Source organism: Lineus longissimus, chromosome 2, assembly GCF_910592395.1.
Source record: "Lineus longissimus chromosome 2, tnLinLong1.2, whole genome shotgun sequence".
NCBI lineage: Eukaryota > Metazoa > Nemertea > Pilidiophora > Heteronemertea > Lineidae > Lineus > Lineus longissimus.
Window position 1 is genome coordinate 21,216,564 of NC_088309.1, and position 26,483 is coordinate 21,243,046.

At 41.1% G+C, this 26,483-nt stretch overlaps 1 protein-coding gene across 2 annotated transcripts; it reads right to left on the minus strand.

Annotated features, from left to right (window-relative positions):
• Positions 1-15: 15 nt before the first annotated feature.
• LOC135482831 (uncharacterized) lies at positions 16-26,396 on the minus strand. Of its 2 annotated transcripts, XM_064763250.1 has the most exons (20): positions 26,297-26,396; positions 16,100-16,868; positions 15,869-15,919; positions 12,914-13,041; positions 12,674-12,770; positions 11,919-11,969; positions 11,616-11,785; positions 10,915-11,028; positions 5,863-5,940; positions 5,584-5,608; positions 5,311-5,401; positions 4,312-4,450; positions 3,799-3,980; positions 3,364-3,594; positions 3,100-3,175; positions 2,637-2,765; positions 2,325-2,381; positions 2,060-2,150; positions 1,772-1,830; positions 16-1,459 (listed from the first exon to the last, which is right to left on the minus strand). In XM_064763250.1, the coding sequence occupies exons 2-20, from the start codon at positions 16,806-16,808 to the stop codon at positions 1,283-1,285; spliced, it is 2,655 nt and encodes an 884-aa protein (XP_064619320.1). In that variant the 5' UTR covers positions 16,809-16,868; positions 26,297-26,396; the 3' UTR covers positions 16-1,282. The 2 variants fall into 2 exon arrangements, with proteins under 2 accessions (XP_064619320.1, XP_064619321.1); XM_064763251.1 differs by lacking the exons at positions 16,100-16,868; positions 26,297-26,396 and adding an exon at positions 15,424-15,452 and having other exon boundaries at positions 15,869-15,916.
• Positions 26,397-26,483: the final 87 nt, after the last annotated feature.

A 26,483-nucleotide genomic window follows, 5' to 3' on the forward strand; every position in this document is an offset into this window, starting at 1 on the left:
AGACAAAACCACATGTCAATGCATCATTGAGTTTAATTTACAAAAAATAATTTAGGTGGGTACAACAACATTTACATGAAACATTCTCATATGAGATTATCAAAGCTAACAATATGAAAAACATTCAAATTGGATTCATATTTTGCTATTGCTAGAAAATAGTTTAAATCGGCGGTATGGTTTATTCTCAGGAATGTGCTACATTACAAAATTACAAAAATTACTGGGTTTTGAAGATTATTACATTTAGTACATTCTCTAGTGGTATATGTATTGTTAGTTTCTATGGTATTAGTTCCTGGATACAATCGCTGCCTCCACATTCAATTTGTTATCTACATACATATAAGCAAGCAAGAATAAATCTTTGCTTGATGTAAGGTAAAGTGGTACAAATACAGCCCTACAGTATAGAAAACAGCTGGCAGCACACATTAATGCACAGCAAGGCTATAACTGCAGACAAGTGATAATTTCATCGCTCATCACAGCAATAAATATTGCATGTCTCTGCAAAGAAAGTTGGTTGTCTGCATTGCTTAAGACCATTTATTAAGGGATCATAACATGGGCACCTGTCATGAACTTGCACCCAACTGCCAATCCAGTGAGAGCAATTCACAACCTGAGAAACAGTAGATTTCACCTGTGCCTTTTCTGCAAAACTGGTCACAAGCATTCAAATAAGACGGCCGAATTTAGTTAATCAAACATGTTAATTTCAATACCTACTCTTCATCAATATTCTTCACAACAACACAACAAAATTAGCAACACAATATAAACGCTACAATGAATAATACTAGAAATCATGACAAGGGAATATCATAACACCTTTCTCCTGCAAAATGTATACTAGTGCCGTGAAATGGTTTAGTTGTGTGACCGATTTTGTGCAAAAAATGTTAGAAGAATATGGTATAAATTTCTACAATTTTGATTCTATATTTAGACAATAGATATAGGTACACTGACTGACTACTTCTAGCACCAAACTGAGGTAAAGAGAATGAGTATACAATATACGACTTATAAACAGTTGGTCTATGTACAGTTACAATATAACATCAACAGACTTCAAAACAAACAAATTGAACTGAAACTATATAAAAGTGTACCTCAGGATAATAATGAGGAGGGTGGGACAACATGGACATTTTTGGGTTCGTTTCTTGTCATATTCATGACCACATTCAGTTCTGAGATTAAATATTGAGAAAATGGGGAAATCCTCTCATCCATTACAGCTTGTAGACACCCACAGGTGATACGAAAGTCAGTATCAGCATTGAAATTCAGGTCTATTCTTCACATCGTCAAACTTAATAGCGTTTAACACATCGACTTTCTGTAATAAAGCTGGGGCACGTTTCATGACGACCGCTAGCAGTTGGTCAAAGCAGACTTTTTGGCGTTCGTTCTCGAGCACATTATCTTTTAAGGCTTGAAGGACTTCTGTCTGGAAAAGATGAAGAGTTGTCACAATTAAAACTTTAATGAAAACTTGCAATTTCCAGAGGAGTCATTATGATGATACCTGCCTTTAAAATAGCAGAATCTCCCTTAGCGGACACCTCTGTTAGCAAGACACCCTCTCTATCAAGGACACTAATTTTTGTCCCAAATTTATCAATTTGATTCAATTTGACCTCTCTAATCAGGAGACATCCCTACGTGCTTTATAAATTGCCTTTGGAATAAAATCAGTGTTACAAAGTGAACTTCATCTGTTATTTTAGAAAGACAATAACGAACTGCCCAGTCTCCTTACCTTACTTCTCGACTGCATACTTTCCCATATCGGCTGCTTGTCATCCAATATTTCATAATCTGAAAGTAGGATATACAAGATTAGGCTTAAGTAAGCGTTTTCTTAACCAAAATGAAGTATGATTATCACTACCTTGGTATGGCATGATTATGCATCAGTCTTCGTCCGATGATGGGACATTTTTGTGACATAACCACTTTCAAATTCAAAATTTGCCCTAGTGAGTGATTTCTCAAGTGCCACTAAATGTCAGTATAATGTCAGTATATACTGTCAGTATATACTCACTGAGATCACTTGAAGTACTGTCATTAAGAATTTGATTTAATCGTTTCTTATATTCATTCTTTTCTTTCTTCGTGTTGGACAAGGCTGTGTGCTGGAATGAAAAAGCCGTAATAAATGAAACAAAGTCGCATTTGAACATTAAAGGCCATTTCTGCATCCATTTTTGTACGGTTATATATTTATTCACTCCATCCTGACATCTTTATTCAGAAATATCATTCATGTTTGCCAAACACTGCCAAATTTGACAAGTGAAGAAGCATACCTTTTCTTCCAGTGTTTTCTGAAGGACATTCACAGTCTGCAGCGCCTCATCAAGGTCCTAAAGAAATGAATCATAATAGAAACCTTTAGATAGTATAACTGGTACAGTCTACATTTCCTGTAGACAATTGCGGAGGAAAAAATTGCAGGACACCCTGGGGAACGACAGGTGATGTTTGAAATAGAGAGGTGTTTTGATAAGAAAGGCCAAAGTAAATAGACAGAACAAATTTGGGACCAAAACTAGTATCCTAGGTGGAGAGGGTGTACCTAATAGAGAGGTGTTCGCTATGGGAGGTTCCACTGTACTTACTGCTTTTGTGCCAGTCTGTGGATTCCACTGAGAAAATGGACCAAAGGCAGTCTCCAAATCAAACTGGTCGTTCTTCATCTTGACAAGCGAGTTACGCAGGTCCTTCCATCGAGTCTCCGATGCCTCAACCTAAAGAAAGGACAAAAGTTGTTTTCCTGAGACTTATCCACTGCATAGAGTGACACCACTCCGACCACAAAGCTCTGAGGCTCTGTTGCTCAAACTTCCTTGGACAGCCGAATTCGTTGTCAAAAACGAACTGACTGTCTAGCAAGCATCTCAAAAAGAAGCAGATCCCAAATCAGTACCAGGTTAGTTCCATTCAAAATCTTAAGATGGCAGCACTTCCTCTTTAGAAGTCCAGCAGTGACCCTTGTTAGACTCAATTCCCCATTACTTGATTTCACTCTAATAGTTTACTTGAGTCAAGTAAGCCTCCAGGAGGTGCAAAAGCAGGTCATACTTGTTCCTGGAGCATTTGAACCTGCATCGCGTGTTGACTCTTTTCATCCTGGAGATCCCTTAGACTGCTTTTTAATCTGAAAATACATGATGGAGTAACTGATAATCATCTGCATTCATTGGTACAATATAAAGGCCATGCTTTATAAAAAGATTGATCACTGGAAGTTTTCCACTTTGTGCGTACAAGATTACAAGTGCTGAAGCACTTTCCGATCAAAGTTGGTGGTTGGAAATCGGCCACATCAAGCTGCAAAGAACTTACTGCTGGTTCTCATTCTTCAGTTCCTTATTCTCGGCCACAGCCACCTCTAAGTCACGCAGAACAAGCGACAAATCGTCCTTCAAATCGGTCAGTTCCTCTTCCTTGTCGTCATCCTTCCCATGCTTCGGCCGAATCACCACAAGTTTCAGGGGCGGAGGATGCGTGGACATGAACTGCTCGAAGATGGAGAGTGGGGAACTGGAGATATTGTAGCCATTGACTTCTAATAATCTGTTGAAGATGAAAGGAAATAGCCATAATGCATGTTATTTGAGCATGTTTACATTAAGATTTAATACCATGACATGTTGATACCAATAGGAACCAAGCCGATATGATGTCTCACTCACAAATTCGACACAACATCATTCACATGCTACAGTTGACAGGTTCTATTCAAATTTCTTGTGCATAACCATTTGATGATCAACGCACCTGTCACCTGGCTGTAGCGAGAGCCCACTCTGAGACGACGTCACCACCAGCCCACCATGGTCCTCATCCTCCAAAACATCAAACCCTGGTGTATCATCGCTGGTCGAGTCGATGTCGACCATTACCATGTCTATAGGGTTGTCAACCATCAATTGGTAGAGATCAGAGGTATGGATTTCAAACTGGAAATTGAATAGATATTGTCTGTTTTCTGTATGACACTGTTTCAAGTAATCAAAATGTTCATGTTGCCAGTGGGGCACCCTGTGCTACTGACAATGCGACACGATACAGTTCTATCCTCGGCATGGCAGATCAGGCTGATTCACACTGTCCAGTCCTTTCATGCTGTCCATCCTCTATCCATGCATGGGAGATTTTAGTGTTTTTCAGTGGGCCTACTATTTTACAAATTTCTATAAATTTCAGGACTAAATACGGAAAAATAATGATGGGTTGGCATTGCACGTCATGAAGTTGAACTACACAATAATGTATAAATGAATAACTTACAGTGGCATCTTGTGACTTTGATTCATCAGACGATTCTTCCATGATTGACTTCTGCTCATGCAGGCTGCGTAACCTGGTCTGAGCTGTGGACAGCTTGAGTACAATTGACGAATGTTCCTGGCTCTCTGTGTCCTCACTTCTAAAAATTACACAGGGAAGACATATTAGTTTGCTGTTTCATGTATAGCTTGGAGCAAGGAGAGAGCAGAATGTGCAGGCTGCTGGTCTGTGCCTTGCACTTGAGTACCGCACTACATATGAGTGCCTTTCCTTCTCTGTGTCATGATTCTAATCAAATCACAGAGGGAAAACTAATTTTTTTCCATTTCCAAATTCAACTCAATAAAGCATCAAAATATCAAACTCGTGGGTTTGTTGCCCAATTAAAGGACAGATGTTTTGCAACATTAGGCCAGGCTTTTGAATGTGTCACAGTTTTGGAATAAGACATAAAACCAAAATGACGCCAAAGGCAAGAAATAAGAAATATATTTTGAGATGGAATCCTCCCTCTTCAAAGACGGACTCTATATGGTCAACTGCCACCTTGATAAGTAAATACACCCAAATGAAGCGTGGGAAACAAACTTACAACAATATTTGGCCTAATGGCTCAAAATAACCTATTTATATCATGTACTTCCTCATTAGTGCCATTATTACATGTCATCTACTTCACAAGCAACCTCATCATGATAACAAACAGACTATCTTCCTCATTATGGTGCATGCATAACCCTCTAGGGTGAGAATATCAATTCTGGGCTGTCTTCATTAGGAAAACATCTTTTCTTTAAAGTGTTTGACCCTTTCAAGACCGACTTGGAGGAATGAACGTCAATTCTGGGATGGTCTTCATTAGGAAAACATTAGGCCTATTCCAACTGCCTATTCCAAAAAGTGATCAAAGCAAGGCCAGTTGGCGTCTGTTGGTTTCGATACATCATGTTTTGATATTGAATATCAATTAGTCTTAATCTGTCATTGTTAACCACCTACCCTTGAAGATCACTCTGCAGTTTGGCAATTGCTTTTTCCATGTTCCTTATTTCTCTATCGATATCAACTTCTGGACTGAGAATATTACTCTCTGAAAGGTTAAGAAATGTAAAGTATTAAAATCCTTTACAAGTGGAATTAAATTCCTGATTTTGAACATAGCCAGCAATTCTCTCAGAAGGTCCCCCAAGCAAGTAGTATTTCTAGTCACACATCAGGTTCCTTATATAATTGGGACTTAGCTGAAGAATGATAAGACGGAACAAAACATACCATAGTCCGTACTTCTTGGTGTCACCTGGAAAGAAAGAGGCGAAAACATCATATTAGACAAGATTGCAAAAGAATGATATGTTAACACACTCTGGCTTGCAGCACAAGGCCACACTTTTTTGGATTACAAAACTTCAGATACAAAACCTATGAAACATACTAAATCGGTAAAAGTTTGGGAGGAGGGGCTGGTTCACAAATATTTGAACTGATTCTTCAGAGTGGTAATGCTGGGCCAAACCTGATTACATCTCCTAAACTGTCACTGATTTCACTCACCTCAGCACTAACATCCGTGGAATGGTGCTCGGAGGTGGACTTGCCAGATTCAATTAAACTCCAAATCTCTTCAATTCGCTGAAAATATATATGAGGGAGGATCACGATGAGGGATCATCTCATCAAAGCCACCATCTGACTCTCTCATGGTTTTATACGCCCTTTATCATTAAATGGACCACATACATGTATGAACAGATGACATGTAAAACACTTGGTGGTCAAGATGCAAAGCTACAGCTCTATTCTACCCCATCCATCTAAGAATTGATTTCATCGAATGCAAAGGAAGAAGTCGAAATCAACAATGAACGCTAAACATTATAGAATATCTATCATCGACTCCCGGTGCCCGTGCCTGAATATTTGAAACATACATACAGCCGTATGCAGTTCGAGGTACATGAATATCGAATCATAGTTTATCACGAAAGAAATAATCCCAAGGATATCCTTGGCTCACCTACCAAAACCATTGCACAAGTAGGTGTCACATGAGTGAACGAGAACTTCCGTGCCTCACATAAAGGCAGCGATTTATAAACGTTAACAAGCATGATACTCCTTACTAAACTGAATAGCAAGTGCTCCTTGCAATAAATTAACACCAGCTGCATTTGAATACATACAAAATAACGAACACATTAAAAGTACGGAACTGAAGTCTATATCTCTGTATCTGGTAAAATAAATATTCATCATCAGTTGTTTATGAAGGTATGTAGAAAATCTAGAACAAGCAGATAAGTCATTGGTTCCAGAAAAGATCTGCTTTGTACTGTAAACTATTCCAACACTACTGGTCAACCAACACCAAAAAAATATGAGGGGCCATTAGTATAGTACTGTTGAAACAGCCTCATTGGGGAGTCTGGTGAGAGGAGATTCACTCCTTATGTGTGCAGTTGGAAGCCATGAGAGATAGGAACACCAAATTTGATTCTTGCCACCTATTAACAAGAAGTATCTGAATGGTAATGGAAATCTACCGAGTAGTGTTATGGGCAAATTTACCCAGGCACTTTACTGTTGATAAGAAAGTGCAATGAAGCTGACCTCACTTTATCTCTTGCTCGCATTTCAAAATAGCATCTCCATCAGGCAATATCGCATCTTCAACATGACAGGCCAATAACCTCACATGAGTGAAGTCAATCAACAGCCTCATCGGGCGGGTTGAAGCTGATGAAAAAACATTGATTTTCCCTGAATATTACCTCTCTCAGCCCGGGGGTACATTGAGTGTGCCTGGTTTAGACTAATCATCAACAGGATAAGGGAATGTGACTCCTCTCTCTTCTGCTTTGCTCGAAACTGCATAACACTACGGTGCAGTTTTTCTAATCTCCCAGTCACATATACAAGTGTCCTCATGTCTTTCTAATCACTACGCACACACCTGCCAAGAACAACTCCATGAATAGCCAATTCTCTTGATATGTCAATGTGGATAGCCAATTCATTAGATATGTCAACAGCAGCCAGAAAACGACATGTGATATAATCAAAACTTCATTGGGATCAATTTTTCTGATAAAAGTCATTGATTTTATAAGATGAATGTTTAGAGGATGCACATGTCCCTAGTCTCCAATATCTGAAAATAAATAGGAAGAGGTGGAATGTCTGCAATTAGGATTTGAGAAAGCCACCACTCTTCACACCAGTCCTATAACTCTCCCCAATATAATACAGAGTGAAACATTTATGAAAGAAGGCACCGCTCTTAAGATGAATGGCGAGAAGATGTGTATATGTACCAAGATGGAAAGGGTGGGATATTGGCTGAGGATGAATGTCACACTCGGGATTTGGGAAGTTGGGTCCCTTTTCGTCCTGTTGTTTGTCACGATATCCATGATAACCATTCACCTTTTAGCCTGTAATATGCCATTTAAGAATAGGGTGAAACTAATTCTACTGAATTACTAAATTCTACTCAATTTACTTAAGACAAGGGAATGAGCTCAAAATCTTCAACAAAAAATACCTCAAAACTTCTGATTGAAAGTAGCATTTCCTGTAAAGTAAATAAGTAAAAGATGTTTGTCAACAAAAAACATCACATCTGTACAAAAAACAATTAGTGATACCACTCTACAAGCCATGTCCCTCAAATGATCTGATAGAGAGCAAATAGACCTTCACACCTCATTATGTATAAACAGCTAAGTTTATGAGGCAGCTCTTTCTAATCAGAATCTCCCAAAACCAATATTAGTTTTCCCGATATTCAATAGCAGTGTTTACTGAGCATCTCTGTGGCATAATGGACAATCAGCACACAGGGAACATCTGACGATGTCTACTAGCTCATTAGATACATGTAGATCGAAGTTGTGACGTCTATTAGATGTCCAAAAGACATCACCAAATCTTTCCCGTGTACCCTCCCTCTTCAACCACTGAATGGAACGTGATGGAATTCTTGCCACAACACTCAACAGCTGTTTGCCAACTTTCGTCCCATATCTGCATGGAAAACTCACCTTTCGGTGATGTCAGAGGCTTGGAGGGAGGAGCTCCCCCCACACACCAAATATCGCCCTGGAAAAATACTACCCTGGGTCAGAAAATTACAGTCAGCAGTCACACCAGCAGCTTGTTACGTCTGGGGCCGATGACCACAGAAACCTCTCAAGAGCAGGAAATAGAAATGACTACCACACATGTGGCACAATTAGCCAAACTAATTCTAGTGGAGATTGAACTTCCCGATAACCGGACTAATCAATATAGATGACCTACCAACTGATTGATTAAATCAATGAGGGGCATCTGTGGTACAAAGGTTAGTGAGCCAAATTAAGATCGGAAAAGTCAGCCTTTTTTATTTCTGGGGAGGTGGGGCAATGGACAAGAGCCAGATTGTATGTATCCAAGTGCAAAGCACTTAACTCCAGCCAGGAGTGTACAATCACAAAGTAGCTTTACACAAGGAAGTTTTGTTAAATTGAAACTCCTTCCTTTACCCAACAAGGAAGAACTGTAAAGCATCGCTTTTTTCTGGGGATTTCGCAAATAATATTGATTCCCTGACAGCCAGAATGCTACTGATCAGACAAATAGACGATAGATGAGAGTCCAGCTTGGGCATCCAACTGTGACATGATGAGCCATAATGATCTGAAATGAGATGAAATCACGAGCCTGATTGGGGCCAACCAATCGCAGCCTCTGCCTAATGATGCGACGACAATGATTCTCCTTCTCTATTGCCTTTGATGTTTAGAGAAGTCATATTAAAGGAGTAGGCGGGTTATCCTTTCAATATGTTTGTTCTTCTCCTGTTGCATTAGTCAACTATTTTTCTGAAAAGTGTTTGACATTTTTCCAATTTTAGTGACCTGCCCAAGATCACAAGCGATGTTAGTATCAGGTAACTAAACCTACATGTTCGGATTATGAGTTGAACAACTTAACCACGAGACCATAACATCCTTGTTGTTTCATATATATGGTTAGTTTGATAAGCCATTGATATGTAAATGTCAATCAAAGTCAAGCACAAGGAAGTCACAACCATCACCAACTGAATATCGAGCTATACCAGGCCACGCTCTGAGCACAAAGGGTTAACCATTCTTCACGTAAATGGCACTGTCAACGCCACAGTCACATTACTTGGAATCTTAAAACTCAATATGACATTATCCCAAAGCATTGTGCAGAAATTTGAAGAAGAGTTGCCATGGAAACGCATTTATAGCACGGGGTATGACATGAGATGACAGTTAGAGAACATGCTTCGACTTACGGATAGCAAGATGATTTATAATCAAGCACAAATGTGGGAATAATAACTGCTATGTCTCTGACAAATTAACTTAATGATAGACTATTACCAGATAATAATTGAGTTAGGGAAATTTAGGTGTCACACACACAGTACTGTGAGTGTCCCATCGCTTAGAACTAGGTTGCACGAATAAAAAGTGAGCATGTTTTTCAGTATCACCATTTACAAATGCTGGCTCCTTTCCAAAACATGTAAACCAGAAAGAAATAGAACTTACAATACATTTAGTTGTGGGTGCCCTTACCTTTCGGGAATAATTGCAAAGATAATAGTTATGATAACCACAGATGGAGCTGAGAAAACATGCAAGAGCCTGTATCCTGCATCATTACCTAGCATCATATAGATTATACATACTTCCCAAGTTGACACTTCATCACGTAGCACTGTCCGTATCCAATACGACAAGGATTACAAGTTGCAGCGTAAGTACACACAAGAGTAGGCATCCACTACTCAGTATAAGTAACTCAGAATCGGATTATCCAATATCCCAAGGCGCTATGATAAAACACTCCTCACTGCCTCCGATAAGGCTACTGAGAGTGTAACCGAGAGCTATCATAGATAACTTTCAGCGATGCTGAATGGTGCATTACTAATATTGCAGCGGAGGCAGCCAATTAGATGACGAAGATATTGATTCGCCAACAAAGGGTGCGATCGTAAGCGAGGAAAGGTGCAATATCAATATTGCAGTGATTACTGTAACATTGTAGTGCACTAAAACGGAGCGATACATAAACTTTTTTATTTCTTTGAAGAAAACAGATCAGTGTAGGAATTGCTGCCAGATAAAATATTCATTGATCTGAGGACCAGCTGGGGGATGACAGTATTTTAAATCAACAAATTACAAATGGAGAATTAAACATTACAGAAAATCAATGATCATTTGGGGAACATTATTTTAATAGACACATTTTTGAGACTGGGTGGATATTTTTTTAAAACAGAAGAAAAATGGTTTACGTAATTTGGCATTTTACAGCAGGAGTCAAAAGCTTATGATCATCACATCAGCTACCGTACTGTTTAATAATGGTAGTTTATCAACAAGAAGTGCATGTGTGGGAAGAATAATGCTAGGTGTTAGCTAAGACTAGTTGGGTATTATGGTTTCCATAGAAACTGCAAACTCCGTGTGGGTGGAGAAGTCAGACAAACGTCTTCATTTCAGACAAATATTTCACCATGCTATGCAGACTGGCCAATATATTCATCAACTGAAGAATGATGATAAACCAGCTTACCTCCTCTGGCTCTGGGGATGGCACTTCAATAGCAGGGACTGGTGTGGGGGCGTAATCCTCCACCAGTTCATCAGCTGGTGTGTTGTTGTGGCGATAACTCTCAACATCATTTTCCTGAAGGAGGACAATTCAGGTACGATAATGAACCAAAAATGAAGGAGATAGAAGGAAATGAAGTCCGAATTGAGTCCTTCCACAAGGGCATTCCAATCTTCTTCTATTCGAAGCACTTGATGACAACACAAAAACATTTCTTGGTCTTGTGGATAGTAGTCACACGATATCATCTTCAGGGAAGATCAGTGGCGTAGTGGTTAGAGCACCGGGCTCATAATCAGGAGGTCGTGGGTTCGATTCTCGGAAGGGTCACTGCTGTTTCGTCTTTGTGTCTTTGAGCAAGGCACTTAACCCTACTTGCTTCTTTCCACCCAGGAGTAAATGGGTACCTAGCTGGCAGAGTTGGCACACTATGAATGTTAGTCCTGAGCACTGTATAGCTGCAGCTCGGACCTGTAATACTCCCAGAGAGTAGAGCTTGAACCAAGAATGTACAGGCCAATAGCTAGGGGTAATAATGTGAAGCGCTTTGAGCGACTGAAACCAGTTGGATTTAGCGCTATATAAGTCTCATAATTATTATCATAATTATCATGAATAGGAAGTTACACTAATTTTAATGATTTCATGTAGTACTAGCTCACCTCTGTGGGAGCTGTCATCTCACCAGGTGCAGCATTCACAGCATCATACTGGACTGGCTCAATCTGAACTTCCTGTTCCTCTCGCACAGCCAAACTATCGTCATTCAACAGTTCATAAAACCTGCTGAGAAACTGTTCTCGGTCCTCAACTTGTGTGATTCCAAGATCATCTAAAAGGAGAAAAATAGAAAAGGTTCATTGACAAGCAAATTCCACATTGCTCCAAAATTGTCCTGTTATCATATCATCTTTATAGGGAGTAGGCAGTGAAAGAGTTAAACAAGCTGCAATGCTATTTCATACCGAGCATTTGTAGGTCCAGGTCCATCAGCTGAAGCCCTGTGACATCGTAATCTGGAAAAGAACAGAAAGACACAATCAATAAATAATCTTAAAAACATCCGAAAATTGTAAACATAATGATCTCAAAGCGGTCGTTTCAATTCAATTTGACCTCCTTATAATCTGGATACCTCTCTTTTAAAGATTAAGGACAGCATTTGTCTGTCCTCAGGATGTCTTAATACAAGCCGCACGTACACCACCTGAAAATGGACCACCAATCTTGGTTCGCGAACCAATGCCGCACCATCGAAAATCCACCAAGCGCGTACACCAGCGCTGCAGCTAGTTATAAAATCCGGCTACAGATGGTGTGCAAACAATAAGCAGAAAGCGCCATTTCGAAAACGCCGCCTGGAGCCGAACCATCTTACTAGCTAATTGCCGATCCATTTGCGCGTACACCACGACAAAGCCGAGCTTTTAACAAGCCGGGCGAATTTGGACCATCAAGCTTGGTGGGACAAATTCGCCCAGCAATTTGTATCGGCAATGGATTGCCGAACCAATTTGTCGCAGCAATGTGGTGGTGTACGTGCAATTGGTCCACCAATATTTCGTGGTGTAAGCGCAGCTATAGAGTTTCTACTGTACTTGCAAAGGTGAAAAACACAGTTCCTCTGGACACCTCTCCATTAGGGTTGAGGACAGCATTTGTAAGTCCTGAGGGTGTCAGAGAGATTCTTCTCTACTTGAAAAGGTAAATAGCACTGTACCTCTGAAGACGGTGAGGAAACGAGTGAGTCTCACTTCCTCCAACCACATAAGAATATCCTCATTGGTCCATTTGGCCACAGGATGATCAATCTCAACCTGAAAGCATAAACATTTCAACTTGTTCAAAGACAGTGATTTGGGTCCAAAATCTGAAGTTATCATTTCTTATGTCACAACCTAAACTGTCACCGATGGAAGCATTAATAATAGTTCAAAAGCCATCTCAGTATTTTTCTTACCTCAGTTTCTACCTGAGTGTTCGAAGTTGGCGTCGCAGCTCCACACTCCGCAGCCAACGACTCCCGTAACACGGCTAATTCCATCAGGAAGTGCTTCCTCTGCTCAGCATCATCAAGCTCAAGGTCAACTGAAATACAGCAGGAATGATGCTTGAGAACAAGAAGGTTTTAGGCCAGGGGCATGGCAATCTGCGATATTTAGGTGCTTGTGTGTGCCAAAGACAAGCATGTGCATCTGCAATGACCCCCCAACCCCCCATTGTTTTTGTCTACTGTTTGCTTTGAACTACTTAGTTGGAGCCTTTATCGGTTCATCTCATCATAATATTCAAGCACAATTCTTAGGTTGAGGGCTGAGGGTATCAACATCTCACCAACTTCTTCTGCCTTCGCTGTCACTGGGTGTGTTTGTTCCAAGCAACTATTTTTGAGCGATGATTGGGTTTCTGAATAGTGCCCAAATACAAGATAGTATTACAATATGAGTCCATAAAGAGGGTCAATGGGCCTGTCCGAAATTCAACTTTTTTCTCTCTCAGACTAAAATAACTTGATATTTCTGACATTTTCCGATTCAATTACTGTTTTGGTTTTTACAAATATTCTAACCCAAAGTCATGAAAATAAGCAACCTCAAAATTAAAACGCACTTGATTAAATTTATAGCTTCCTTTTTATCATACATACAAATTAAACATAATTTAGAGGATTGATGGTATGAATGGAAAACTTTAATTATCAGTGCATGACAGGAGCACTGACTGTTGATCATAATCGGCTTGACCATATAAGTTTAATCCGGAGAGCTTATGGAAATACGTTTTAACAAGTTCTACTACAATACTATTGACATTAATGACTAAAACATTCTTTAAGAACAGGGTCAACGCGTTATATCAAGTGACCAGTATACTGTATGATCTTTCTATAAATCAGGAACCAGTATGTCTTAACTTGGGGATTTAAAAATATCATAGGCCTGAGGACTTGATCAGGGCCTGGTTTAGGGACTATTGCATTCATAGAGTGACGACTGTATGCATAATTCTAGGGACCAAAAGTACCCTTTCCTTTTCAAAGACAGGAAAGAAAATAGTTTTAAATTTTGATGGTGCAGTCAAGTTTGGTAAATCTGAGAATATATTAACAGAAAACAAGAAAAATTGCTGAGACCTGGAATAAATTAAGTAATTTTTAATGCCTGCTGCAGGTAATACCTCCCAATAATGCTTGAAGTAGTTCTGGAACCAATCACTAAAAAAACATTTAAATTATAACTTACATGCAAGGACACAATCCCCTAGTTGCAGCAACAGTCAACTTCAGTCATTTAAGAAAATTAAACACGCCCTGATTTTTGAAAATGGTGATAAAAATTACAAAACAGGCAAAATATTCCATCTTACCATTATCAGCCATATCCACACACTCAAGTTACATGAAATAAACTCATGTTTCCCCCTCACTGATGGTATTATATTGCTAATTCAAACCCAATGAACTTGTGAGAGAAGAAAAATATTTTTCTAACCAGTTGTGAAAATATGAATAAACTATGTCAACACTCCTGCTGAATTCAAAATTGTTGTTATAGAATGTATCATATTCATTGAGTGGGTAGGAGGACACGTATCATCCATTAATGTGAGGGTGATAAATACTCATTACCAATATCATTACAATTAATTGAGCATTTATTTAGAACTTTTCACAGTTGAATAGGGCAGAGCAGCTCACTGCAAAAAATGTCAAAGCCTTTTTCTTCAACGAGTTCAAAGGACTTTTAAAAGTTGACACCTCCTAATATCAATATCATAAAAAAATAATAAAATACTAAGATAGCATGCACGAGGAGAAGAAGCCAGACCAACTAAAAAAGTAGAAAAACAACTTGAATTGTCAGCTATAAAAAACATGCACCAACTAAAACTAAGCTAAAAACAAAAGAAAACAGAAATAAAGCCAAAATTAGAAAAAACCTTTTCATTGATGGACTGAATCTTGTCAAATCAGCTATAAAGCATCTCTTCGACTTCCAACATTCACAAAGAGCTACATTTCACAAACGACAAGCAGACTATTTATAGACACATGCCAAATGCTGCATATGAACTTTTACAGCGGTACCCAATGCCTAGTTGAACCATGCAAGAAGAATGAAGAGCTAAATGTCTTGAACTATGAAATAAGACTTTGTAAACTGTCTTCCAAAATTGTGCATAACTGATCAGTGATTCCCTTCTAACCCAACAGGGTCTGTCATGAGAAAGTTGTAATGCACTACTTGCAGCACTGAGATCACTTAGTGCCAGGGTTTATTCATCGAATGCCTAATCAAGTAGACATTGCTGCTCAAAGCAGATCCTTAGGTATAGGGAGAAGAATGCTGCCTCTAGTAAAACTACAGTTCCTAGGCACAGCAGTTGCCAACAGATGTTGTCCGATGCAATTTTTTCACTGTTCATGACATTTCACTGTTAATCATCATTCAGCCTAAATAATTATGTTACCTGAATGCGAACAGGGTGACCTTGACAAGCTGGATGAGTGAAGTTTAAAATATCAAAAGATGAGATGTACATGAAGGAGGATGAGTTGGAAGAAATGTCAGTCAACTAGAGTATTTTGTAAAGCACTGAGAACATGTACATGTACAATAAATCATTCTATGCCAATCAAATTGACAAAGTGATAATGCAAAAACAGAGTAAGATATTACGTAAATAAATGACAGTTGGCAGTGGCGTGCAGTGCTTGATCATGTTTTAATAATATGATGAAATCTGTTCTAATATGTGCCTGCCAGATACAGTTCAGAATATGCTGATATTTTGACTTCGTTATTCGTGTACATGGCAATTAAAGCGAAAAAGTGCAACAGTACTTCAGTCAGGACAATTGTGTTGTCCACTCTTCAAATGAAATGAAGCCTGGTGAAAGTTTCACAATACTTACTGAGGTCATCTTCATCCATATCTAGGAGGCTGGTTCCATCAATGTTGCTCCCTACAACAAGAAACCAAACTAGTCAACCACGTAAAAACTCACAAAACAGGCTGGTGAATATTGTAAAATGAAAGAAGTACATGCATTTGCCTTTCAGCATATCATTTTTTGAAGATCATCAGAAGTGTGCATCAGAACTTCAAGATGTCAATCACCACGTTACAATGATTGATTTCTTACCATCAAACAACTCCGCGAAGTAAGTTAGACCTCTGCTCTTGCACCAGTCGACTACGTCCTCATCATTCCATTCTATCGGAGACTTGAGAGCAATCGCCTCAACATTAGAGTCTTGCTCCATGGAGTCTGCACTTGGCTGAGTTACATGGATGATGGGCACTTTCTTCGAAGGTACTACTTGATCATCGACATCGCGATCATCCGCAGTAACCCCAGATAACTGGAAAGTTCCGCTGCTTCCATTCTGCAGTCGTGCCTGAGGAGACATGTCTATGTCAGGTTCTGATCTTAAAGCAAGTCCAAGACTACTAGCATCCATGTCGTCTTCCGACTCCTCGGTCTCCAAGGCTCGGTCCATCTTACTGAGAACTTCATTGAACTGTTTGTAAGCCTTGACACCGTTAGGCGACAGGACACGATTATTGAGGACTACCACTTCGTCAGGTTCAGGTGTCCTCGCTAAACCATGAACCTCTGAATTAGGACTTTCCGCACATACAGACGGCGTTACAGCCTGTGCTTGGAACCCGCTGTTGTTTCTGTCCACATTAGTTTCTTTGTAGGACTTATTCCCTTTTGGGCCGCTATTTGTCACTGTTACATTTAATCCGAATGCTGGACTGCTTCCTTTTTGAGAACTACTCTCATTCTTATCTTTCTTTCCCTTTTTACTTTTTCCATCCCCCTTCTTTTTTCGGAAGAAATCCATTGTGAAAAAACCCAGCGATATTTCTGATTTGCTCAACAGTTAAAGCTCATCGTCTGACACCTGTTTTAGAAAGAAAAACACTGACTTTAGAACAGAGAAATAGACATATGAAACACAAGACACTGGCATCACGCTGTCAAACTGACAGGAGTGTAGGTTTCCTCCTCTGACAGACCCGACACCATGGAAGACGAGCATGTTCTTAAACAGGAGAATAGATGTCATATCCATTCTTTCACCGACATTTTCCTGAGTTTGTGGTGTTACCCTAATCATGAAATGTCATAGGCCTAAATAATGTGCTCTTTCAGTCTTTGAAACGAGCATGACGAGCAAGTTTTTTTCATTTTTTTCCTGACATTGACGTGGAATGCCTGGCTTAAGTTCTGTGAAAGATCCTGGGACCAAAGTGGGGTTTGAGATGTTGGCCTACATATGCATTTAGCATGTGTTACCTGGACAGATCTGGAAAGTGGAGGGGAATATTCAAGAATTACGGACGACAAAATCGAAATTTCCGCGACACAATTTTAATGATATGCTGAACGAACTACAATGGCGAAATACATACATGAAAGAGAAATATTGTCACATAACAGCCCTTTGACCTTTAGAAATGTGTACAATCAAAATACCAGTGATATCTATAGTAATTATACCCGATATAGGCCCACTGCCTATATAATCCAAGTATATACAATAAACATTAGAGTGACTAGCCGTGCTAGTTAATCTAAAAGAAATTGACAGAGTTAGGCCTAAACCTGAGAAAACATCAAGAAATCCCCGCACACAAAGTGTTAAAACCCGCAAAAACCCAAGAATTTCCGTGATTCACATTTTGATTCACATGTCATTTGGAATGCGTGCGTCTCTCCGAATACGGAAAGCGGTTTACAAATATGGCAAAAATCTGTGACGTATTTAAAATCCCTTTAAACTTCCAACCAATCACAGCATCGCACTTTCCCAAATATGGCACATCTGACCTATTCATCGCTGACGTGACCCCAGCCACAGCCAATCAGAGCGTCGCCTGATGTCAACAATACCAACGCGGTTGCATTGTTGACACTGTGTTCGAAACTAAAATCCCCGTTTCTGACATGAAACGTTAATCAAACATATGGAAACTTTATACAACAAAAATATACCTTAGCGTGACTTCTCTGAAGAATAGTTGCGAACATTACATTCCCATTAAAGAATAGTTTGAAGCCCAAAATCCTTGACTGACGCTCAAGCGCGCACAGCTGATCCAGTCATTCTGACAGCCCGAGGCTCGACGCTCAACAAATTTGCCGAAAACTATTTACAAACATCTCTAACCTTTTGCATGTCAATATACATCTGATCTACCAGTTTTACTACACATGACTAAATGATTTAAGGTTACTTACCTGGAAAGTGGAGGGGAATATTCAAGAATTATGGACGACAAAATCGAAATTTCCGCGACACAATTTTAATGATATGCTGAACGAACTACGCAGGCGCGAACTATTCCTACGACGTTCTCAGAAACGTAATCCCCGCGTCATTCTGTGCTTCGCTCAAGATCCACTCATTTGCCAAAAAAAATGTGTCCCCCTTTTCTCGATGACTCAAACTCATACCGCCGCATAAACTCATACCGTCACATTCTCCCCCCCGTTCAAAATGATGTCGTCCTCGACATTAGTTCAATTCCAGAAAATACTTGCCCAAGAAGAACTGAATCTAAAATGCTACTCCACAGGCGCTGTACAACATACTGGTAAATACCCCAACGGCAAAATTACTCTAAATAATATACATCACCGAATTACAGGTTAGAGGATACCTGCATTCCTCTTCCTGGCGGTAAAGACAAACTGAAGAAATGGCCAATCTCTTCAGCAAACATCTGGTGGATTCCGCTTATCTTGTACAACGAGTCTCATGACTTTAGAAGCGCTTGGACAATCTATTTTCTTCATAAGGTCATCTTACGTCATGGCTCAACTCTCACAAAGACCACCTGAAAAATACTACTTCACAGTATAATATACCTGAAAAGCAAATTTATGATTAAATCCTTAATCTATTTACACCTGTTCCGTAATACGATAATATGTTTTACACTAACAAAATCCATGAATCACCCCTTGGCCTGAAATGCGTCTAGAAACATAGTCTATCTAGTGTCCATTAAAGCCTGGGATCGGATACTGCACGAAGATCGGGTATCCTCCCCATGGAGCTGACGGCCAACCCCCCATCTGCTGAACAGGTACTCCATGCACCATTGGATATGCCCTTGGTTCTTGCATTACTGGAAATGCTCTTGGTTGAACTGTAGGGTTCCCTAGCGTATTGTACGTCAGCGTTTGTGGTGGTCTCACTTGCCGTCTCGGTCGTTCCACTGGTCCATCAGTGGATGATTCTCTTGAATGCTCATCACTCGAATTGGATTGTTCAGTCCCGGAATTCTGGGTACTTGATTCATCCCTTGCATTCTCTGAATCATCTTGTTCTGCTTCTACCTCCGGTTCTATGTCCGCGCCATTGTCAGTCGGTGTAGGTTCTTGGTTCCGTGTTTCTGGAGTTGTCTCCTCACTTCGAAATCCTGGTACCAATCCCTCATCAGAACTCTCAATGTCGCTATCCAATTCATCAGACTCTTGATGCACCTCTGGTCGTCGTCGGTCTCTCCGTTTTCGCAATCGTCTGATTGGTGGTCCTTCAAATGGCAGCTCGTCGCATTGTAAGAGTAGATTCCGGTGTAGAATCCTAGTCCTGCCCATCCCTTTCTCCGGTTTGACCTCATAAACTGGTGCATTTGGCGATACTCGTTTGGTCACAATGTGGATATCCTTTTCCCAATACGACCTGATTTTTCCAGGGCCTCCCCTTTCACTGAGATTTCGTACCAACACTCTATCGCCCTCCTTCAAAATTGTGCTTCTCAGATGCTTGTCATAATTCTTCTTTCCTTTCTCTTTGGATTTTCCTATGTTCTCTCTGGCCATATCATAGGCCTCTTTCAGTTGACCGGTCCATTTATCCACTGTGTCCAAACCTTCATCTTGATTACATCCAAAAACTAAATCAACTGGAAGTCTTGGGGATCTACCAAACAGAAGACGGAAAGGGGAGAATCCTGTAGAGTCATTCTTCGTACAATTGTACGCATGTACTAGCTTGTCTACGTGACTCTTCCAATCCTTCTTGTGTTGTTCACTTAGGGTCCTCAACATCCCAAGTATAGTTCTATTCATTCTTTCGCATGTTCCATTGCCAGCAGGGTGGTACGGTGTTGTCCGACTTCTACCAATTCCACATCTCTTCTGAAGCTGATGGAACAGATGGTTTTCAAATTCCCTTCCTTGGTCGTGATGAAGCTTTCCCGGAAATCCGAACCGAGGGATGAAGTCATTGAAAATCTTATCCGCTGCTGTACGACCAGACTTGTTCTTGGTTGGGTACACTTGCACAAAACGAGTGAAATGGTCCACCAAAACCAACATGTACTCATATCCTCCTTTTGAGCGTTCTAAGTGTACATAATCAATTGCTACCAGTTCAAATGGTTGGGTTGTCTCGATCGGTTTCAACTCTGCTCTCCTGGTCACCGTGGGTTTCTTGTCTTTGAGGCAAGGACATCTCTTCTGAATGTATCTGGTAATATCTTCACCCATACCAGGCCAGTAGAATCGTTCCTGTGCGAGGGCAATCACCCTATCTGGTCCCAAGTGTCCCATGTCTCGATGAAGCATCTCGTAAATCATTTGGTGGTATTCCTCTGGCAGGCATATTTGAGCACAATCTCGAGAGTCAGGTAATTTACAAGTTCTTCGTAGAATCCCATCCGAATCCAAATGCAATCTATCCCAGCTCCTGATCCAAGTTCCAAGTTTCCTCCGCAACTTTCCTCGATATGTCCTGAGTTCCTCCTTTGTTGGCCTTTCACCACTGCTCACCCATCGTTTCAACAAACCAGTTTCCGAGTCCTTATCTTGAGTCCTGGCTAGTTCTTGGGTAGGTATCACCTCCACGTTGTTTAAATCCAAAACGCTTTCAATTTCCTCAGCGATACCCACAGGGTTGGTCGATAACACCTCAATCCATCCGAGTCCTGCTTCATAGCCTTCTCCAGTCAATGCCTTTCCTACACTTCCAAGCTGTTCAGGTCCTGCAGCTTCAGTACAACCCTGCATGTACACCTCAAAGTCCAAAGGTTGCCTACTCAATACATCAGCGTCTGTATTATTTATCCCTGGCTTGTAATGCAATGTGAAGTTGAAATCTGCCAGTTCACCAACCCAACGGTGACGTGTTGCATCCAGCTTCGCAGAAGTCAAAATGTATGTTAACGGGTTGTTGTCGGTGTAGACGTCAAAATGTGAGGCATAGTACAGGAAATCCCGGAATCTCTCCACCACGGCCCATTTCAACGCCAAAAACTCCAACTTGCCAGAATGTAGATGGTAGTTTTTCTCTGCTGGACTTAATGACCTTGAACCGTAAGCGATTACCCTCAACTCATCATCTGCCTGTCTCTGGTAGAGAATAGCTCCAAGTCCTTGACCGCTGGCATCAGTGTGCAGAACGAATGGTTTTTCGTAATCCGGATATGCCATCACTGGGGTTGATGTCAGACATTCAATCAGCTCATCCAATGTGCGACGATGTTCGTCTCTCCACTCAATCCGCTCTCGCGATGCTTTCTGACCTCCTCCCTTTGTCTTCCTACTTTGCTTCTTCTGTCGTCCTTTGGATTTCTGTTCCTTACCAGAATCGACTTCGCTCAACAGATCATACAAGCTTCTGGCCCGCCTACTGAAGTCTGGAATGAATTTCCGGTAATACCCAAGTAGTCCCATGAGTTGCCTCACCTCTCCTACCGTCTTTGGCTCTTTCTCTCTTAGTGCAAGAACAGGTTTGATATCTGCTGGGTCCATCCGATAGCCCCCTTCTGAAACCAACTGCCCCAGAAACCTGACCTCCAACCTGAACAACATACATTTCTTTGGTTTCACTTTGATACCTTTATCCTTTAATCGTTTCAAAACCGATCTTACATCTTCAATGTGTTGTTCAAAGGTCTTACTGAAAATGAGACAATCATCTAAATAGGGAATGCAACATTTATCACGCAAATCTACCAAAGTTTCCTCCATGAAATTCTGGAAACAACCTGGAGCCCCTGACACACCAAAAGGAATGCGAGACCATTCATATAATCCCCATGGCGTGCTGAAAGCAGTGTAAGGTCGACAACTTTCTTTCACAAAACCCTGATGGTAGGCCTTGGACTGGTCAATGACAGAGAAAAAGCGATTACCAATCAGAGTTTGAATTTCATGCTGTATTCGTGGCATTGGAATTTGCGGAACAAAGCTCTTTTGATTGATGGCCCTATAGTCAATGCACAGGCGAAGAGTGTTGTCCTTCTTACGGACACACACCATAGGACTAGAATAAGAAGATGTACTCTTCTGTATCCAATTTCGGTTCAGTAGGTCAGTGACATAATCTTTTACCTCTTGGTAGAGTGGTGGTGGCAATGCCCGATACGGTTGTGAGACTGGAAAATCATCTTTCAACTTAATATCTAATTGCAAACTTGGAGCACAACCAATGTCATTTTCATCCTTAGCAAAGGCATGACATTCATCTCTAAGCATCTTTCTTACCATAGTGATTTGTTCTGGATTTAAGACAGTTTCATCTAGTTCCACATCTGGATCCCATGAATCAGGCTTATCCGTCCTACTATCGATACTTACCTCTTGCGCTCCAACCTCTCTACCATGGACTTCTCTTCCAAATTCCATCAGCTTTTCCCCGTCTCTGGGTGGTACCACAGTGATGAGAGACCTGACTGATTCTAACCGTCCCACTGTCATTCCTCTATGTAAGACGACGTCATGGTCTGAAAAATTGCTAATTGGAATAGTTACAGCGCAACTAGCCCCCCTCTGTACTTTAACTAGCGCCTGTGGAACTTGTATTGCTCCATCCCAGTGGTCATACCCCTCACTAGAAAATACTGCCTGGTGGTTAGAGTTTTCTGCGCCGACACGTGTGAAGCACCTGACCTTTAGAGTTTTCCCCTTGGGAACTACCACATTCTGTTTTCCAATCTTGACTAGACCCAACGCACTATGTTGTTCTTTCTCCAAAACAGACAGAACAGATGAAACCTTTGTTTTATCAACAGTTGGAAAAATAGATGAAATACCAGCGTCATTCAACCAGTGGGCTATTACATTGTACCCCAAGATGGGTGATTGGAGTTCAGCTTTTGTCACCAAAAATGGTACCCCTGCAACATTTTGACCACTAGGCGGACTTATCTCCAACTCCACATATCCCAAAAAAACAATGTCGTCCCCACTAGCCGACCGAACACGTAGCGTTTCATCAATTAGTTCTTTGATTGGTCTAATGTCCTTATCTGGAAATCGTTCACGGAGCCAATTAAGTCCTACCAAGCTAACTTGGGCTCCAGTATCCCATAGCATTTCCTCACACTGTCCTTCAACCATCAAGGAGACCGAACACTTCTCCCCGACAAGCTTTATCAATCGTTTTTGATTTCTAGGAGTAAGTTCAGTAACAGTTTCACTTTCATGCGAGCTTTGCACCTTTTGTGCTGCCATAGCTGTTCCAACTCCTTGGATTGTCTGACATATCGTTCTATGCTCACCCCAACCCTGTTTTTGGCAATTCCGACTACAATATAGAACTTGCCCGTGACACCCAGCGCATCGTTTTAAATCAACATGAGCACTACATGTCCTACAACACATCTGCGAGGTTGGGGAGAGGGTCTCTTTTGATTCGATCACTGTGCCCCCTTTTTCAGTGATCCCTTCTCGTTTCCCGAACTACCAGCATCACCAGTAGGGTTTCTTAGTTGCGGACAGAAGTTTCGGTAGTGTTCATCTGAGCCACATTCGTAGCAATGGAAACAGCGAGTAGCTCCATCCCGCACACATTTGGGGCATTTGTTCTGCCGCCTATTGCCAGAACGCTGTTGTGGTCGATTCCCAGTGGTAGGTTTGGCTTCTTCGGTAGCACTCGAGCTTCCTCCCTTGGACCTCACCGCCTGTCTCAACTCGTTCATCTCCACCCGTATGGTTTTCAACTCTTCCAACACAGCGTTTGTCCTGGTCGTTTGACACTCCGTACCAGCCGACACGGCTTTCACCTTGACCGTTCTTTTGGCCTGCGTCTCTGCCTGGCGTCGTGTTATATCGTTAACGGCTGCAATTAACTCCTCGTCCGAGTCCTTCTCAATATGCTGTTGTAGTTCCACCCGCAGGAGATCATCATTGAGACCGGTGCAGACGGACTGCCTGAATTGCTGCTCAAGAAGACTAGTGTCGAACGTTTTAGTAGCATCCTCTCGGGAAGCGAACATGATCTTTTGTCTCATCGCGAGCGCCCTGTACAGAAAGTCCTGCGGAGACTCTTTTTGAACCTGACTCAATGAACATAGTTCTTGGTATAGTTGTGTGGCGGACTTCTCTCGGTAGTAACCCCGAATGATGGTTTGTGCCTTTGGAAGGGTCAATGATTCAATCCCTTCCAGATATTCGCGTAACCTACAAGTGGGCTCAATTGCCCGGACCACACCGTCCAAAATGTCCATTTCCGAGTATCCGCGCTTACGACCTGCTTCCACTTGACGAAGAAAACTTAGATAACTCAAACAATTGGAGCGTTCTCCAATATTATTTGATAATTTAAAATTTTGTGTATGAAAGACCACGTTTGGTTTCTCCACTTTCTGTGCCACAACCATCTTTTCCGAGATGACGCCGGGGTCCGTAGCTCCTGGCTTTGTAACCCCCGTCAGGCCCTCCAGTAACTCGGTCAACCTCTTCACACCATGATCCTCGGTTTCCTTCGATTTCTCCATCTCGTCCTCGTAAAGAGATAGCATCTCTTCCATACCGAGTCCACTGTTTTCCTCGAAGCAACTCTCCACGGCCTTCTCTAACCGGTCGCTATTCGTACTGTATAATTTGCGTCGCAAGGACAGCAACACCTTCGTCCGTTCACCCTCCAATGCCATGGTTCAGTTTTATATCCTTCCTTCTGTCCTTTAACTTGTGTATTTCCCGGCTGAGCCCCCAAAATTGTTACCTGGACAGATCTGGAAAGTGGAGGGGAATATTCAAGAATTACGGACGACAAAATCGAAATTTCCGCGACACAATTTTAATGATATGCTGAACGAACTACAATGGCGAAATACATACATGAAAGAGAAATATTGTCACATAACAGCCCTTTGACCTTTAGAAATGTGTACAATCAAAATACCAGTGATATCTATAGTAATTATACCCGATATAGGCCCACTGCCTATATAATCCAAGTATATACAATAAACATTAGAGTGACTAGCCGTGCTAGTTAATCTAAAAGAAATTGACAGAGTTAGGCCTAAACCTGAGAAAACATCAAGAAATCCCCGCACACAAAGTGTTAAAACCCGCAAAAACCCAAGAATTTCCGTGATTCACATTTTGATTCACATGTCATTTGGAATGCGTGCGTCTCTCCGAATACGGAAAGCGGTTTACAAATATGGCAAAAATCTGTGACGTATTTAAAATCCCTTTAAACTTCCAACCAATCACAGCATCGCACTTTCCCAAATATGGCACATCTGACCTATTCATCGCTGACGTGACCCCAGCCACAGCCAATCAGAGCGTCGCCTGATGTCAACAATACCAACGCGGTTGCATTGTTGACACTGTGTTCGAAACTAAAATCCCCGTTTCTGACATGAAACGTTAATCAAACATATGGAAACTTTATACAACAAAAATATACCTTAGCGTGACTTCTCTGAAGAATAGTTGCGAACATTACATTCCCATTAAAGAATAGTTTGAAGCCCAAAATCCTTGACTGACGCTCAAGCGCGCACAGCTGATCCAGTCATTCTGACAGCCCGAGGCTCGACGCTCAACAAATTTGCCGAAAACTATTTACAAACATCTCTAACCTTTTGCATGTCAATATACATCTGATCTACCAGTTTTACTACACATGACTAAATGATTTAAGGTTACTTACCTGGAAAGTGGAGGGGAATATTCAAGAATTACGGACGACAAAATCGAAATTTCCGCGACACAATTTTAATGATATGCTGAACGAACTACGCAGGCGCGAACTATTCCTACGACGTTCTCAGAAACGTAATCCCCGCGTCATTCTGTGCTTCGCTCAAGATCCACTCATTTGCCAAAAAAAATGTGTCCCCCTTTTCTCGATGACTCAAACTCATACCGCCGCATAAACTCATACCGTCACACATGGACAAACAAACAACATGTTCAGAGGCTCACAGAAGAGCAGTGCAGTGCGAGTGTTGGCAAAGCATTTGCACTCGATTTGCAAGCCAAAAGTGGAAAGGATTTTGTGTTTACAAAATTAAAATACTACTTCCGTAAAATTGACACACCAACACCATTTCAATTAACATTCAGGGCATTCACCATATTCTTTTGCATCATTGAAACATACGCAACATATCATCAAAAGTTGATAAATGCGATTTACAGGCACTTTTGTAGACACCTCTACCTCAGAAAAACACAAATTTTTACCACTGTTGTGGTTGTCGGTTTGACGAATTCCGCCGGTACCTTTTCGAGTTGGAAACAGACCTTCAGCGCCGCTCGG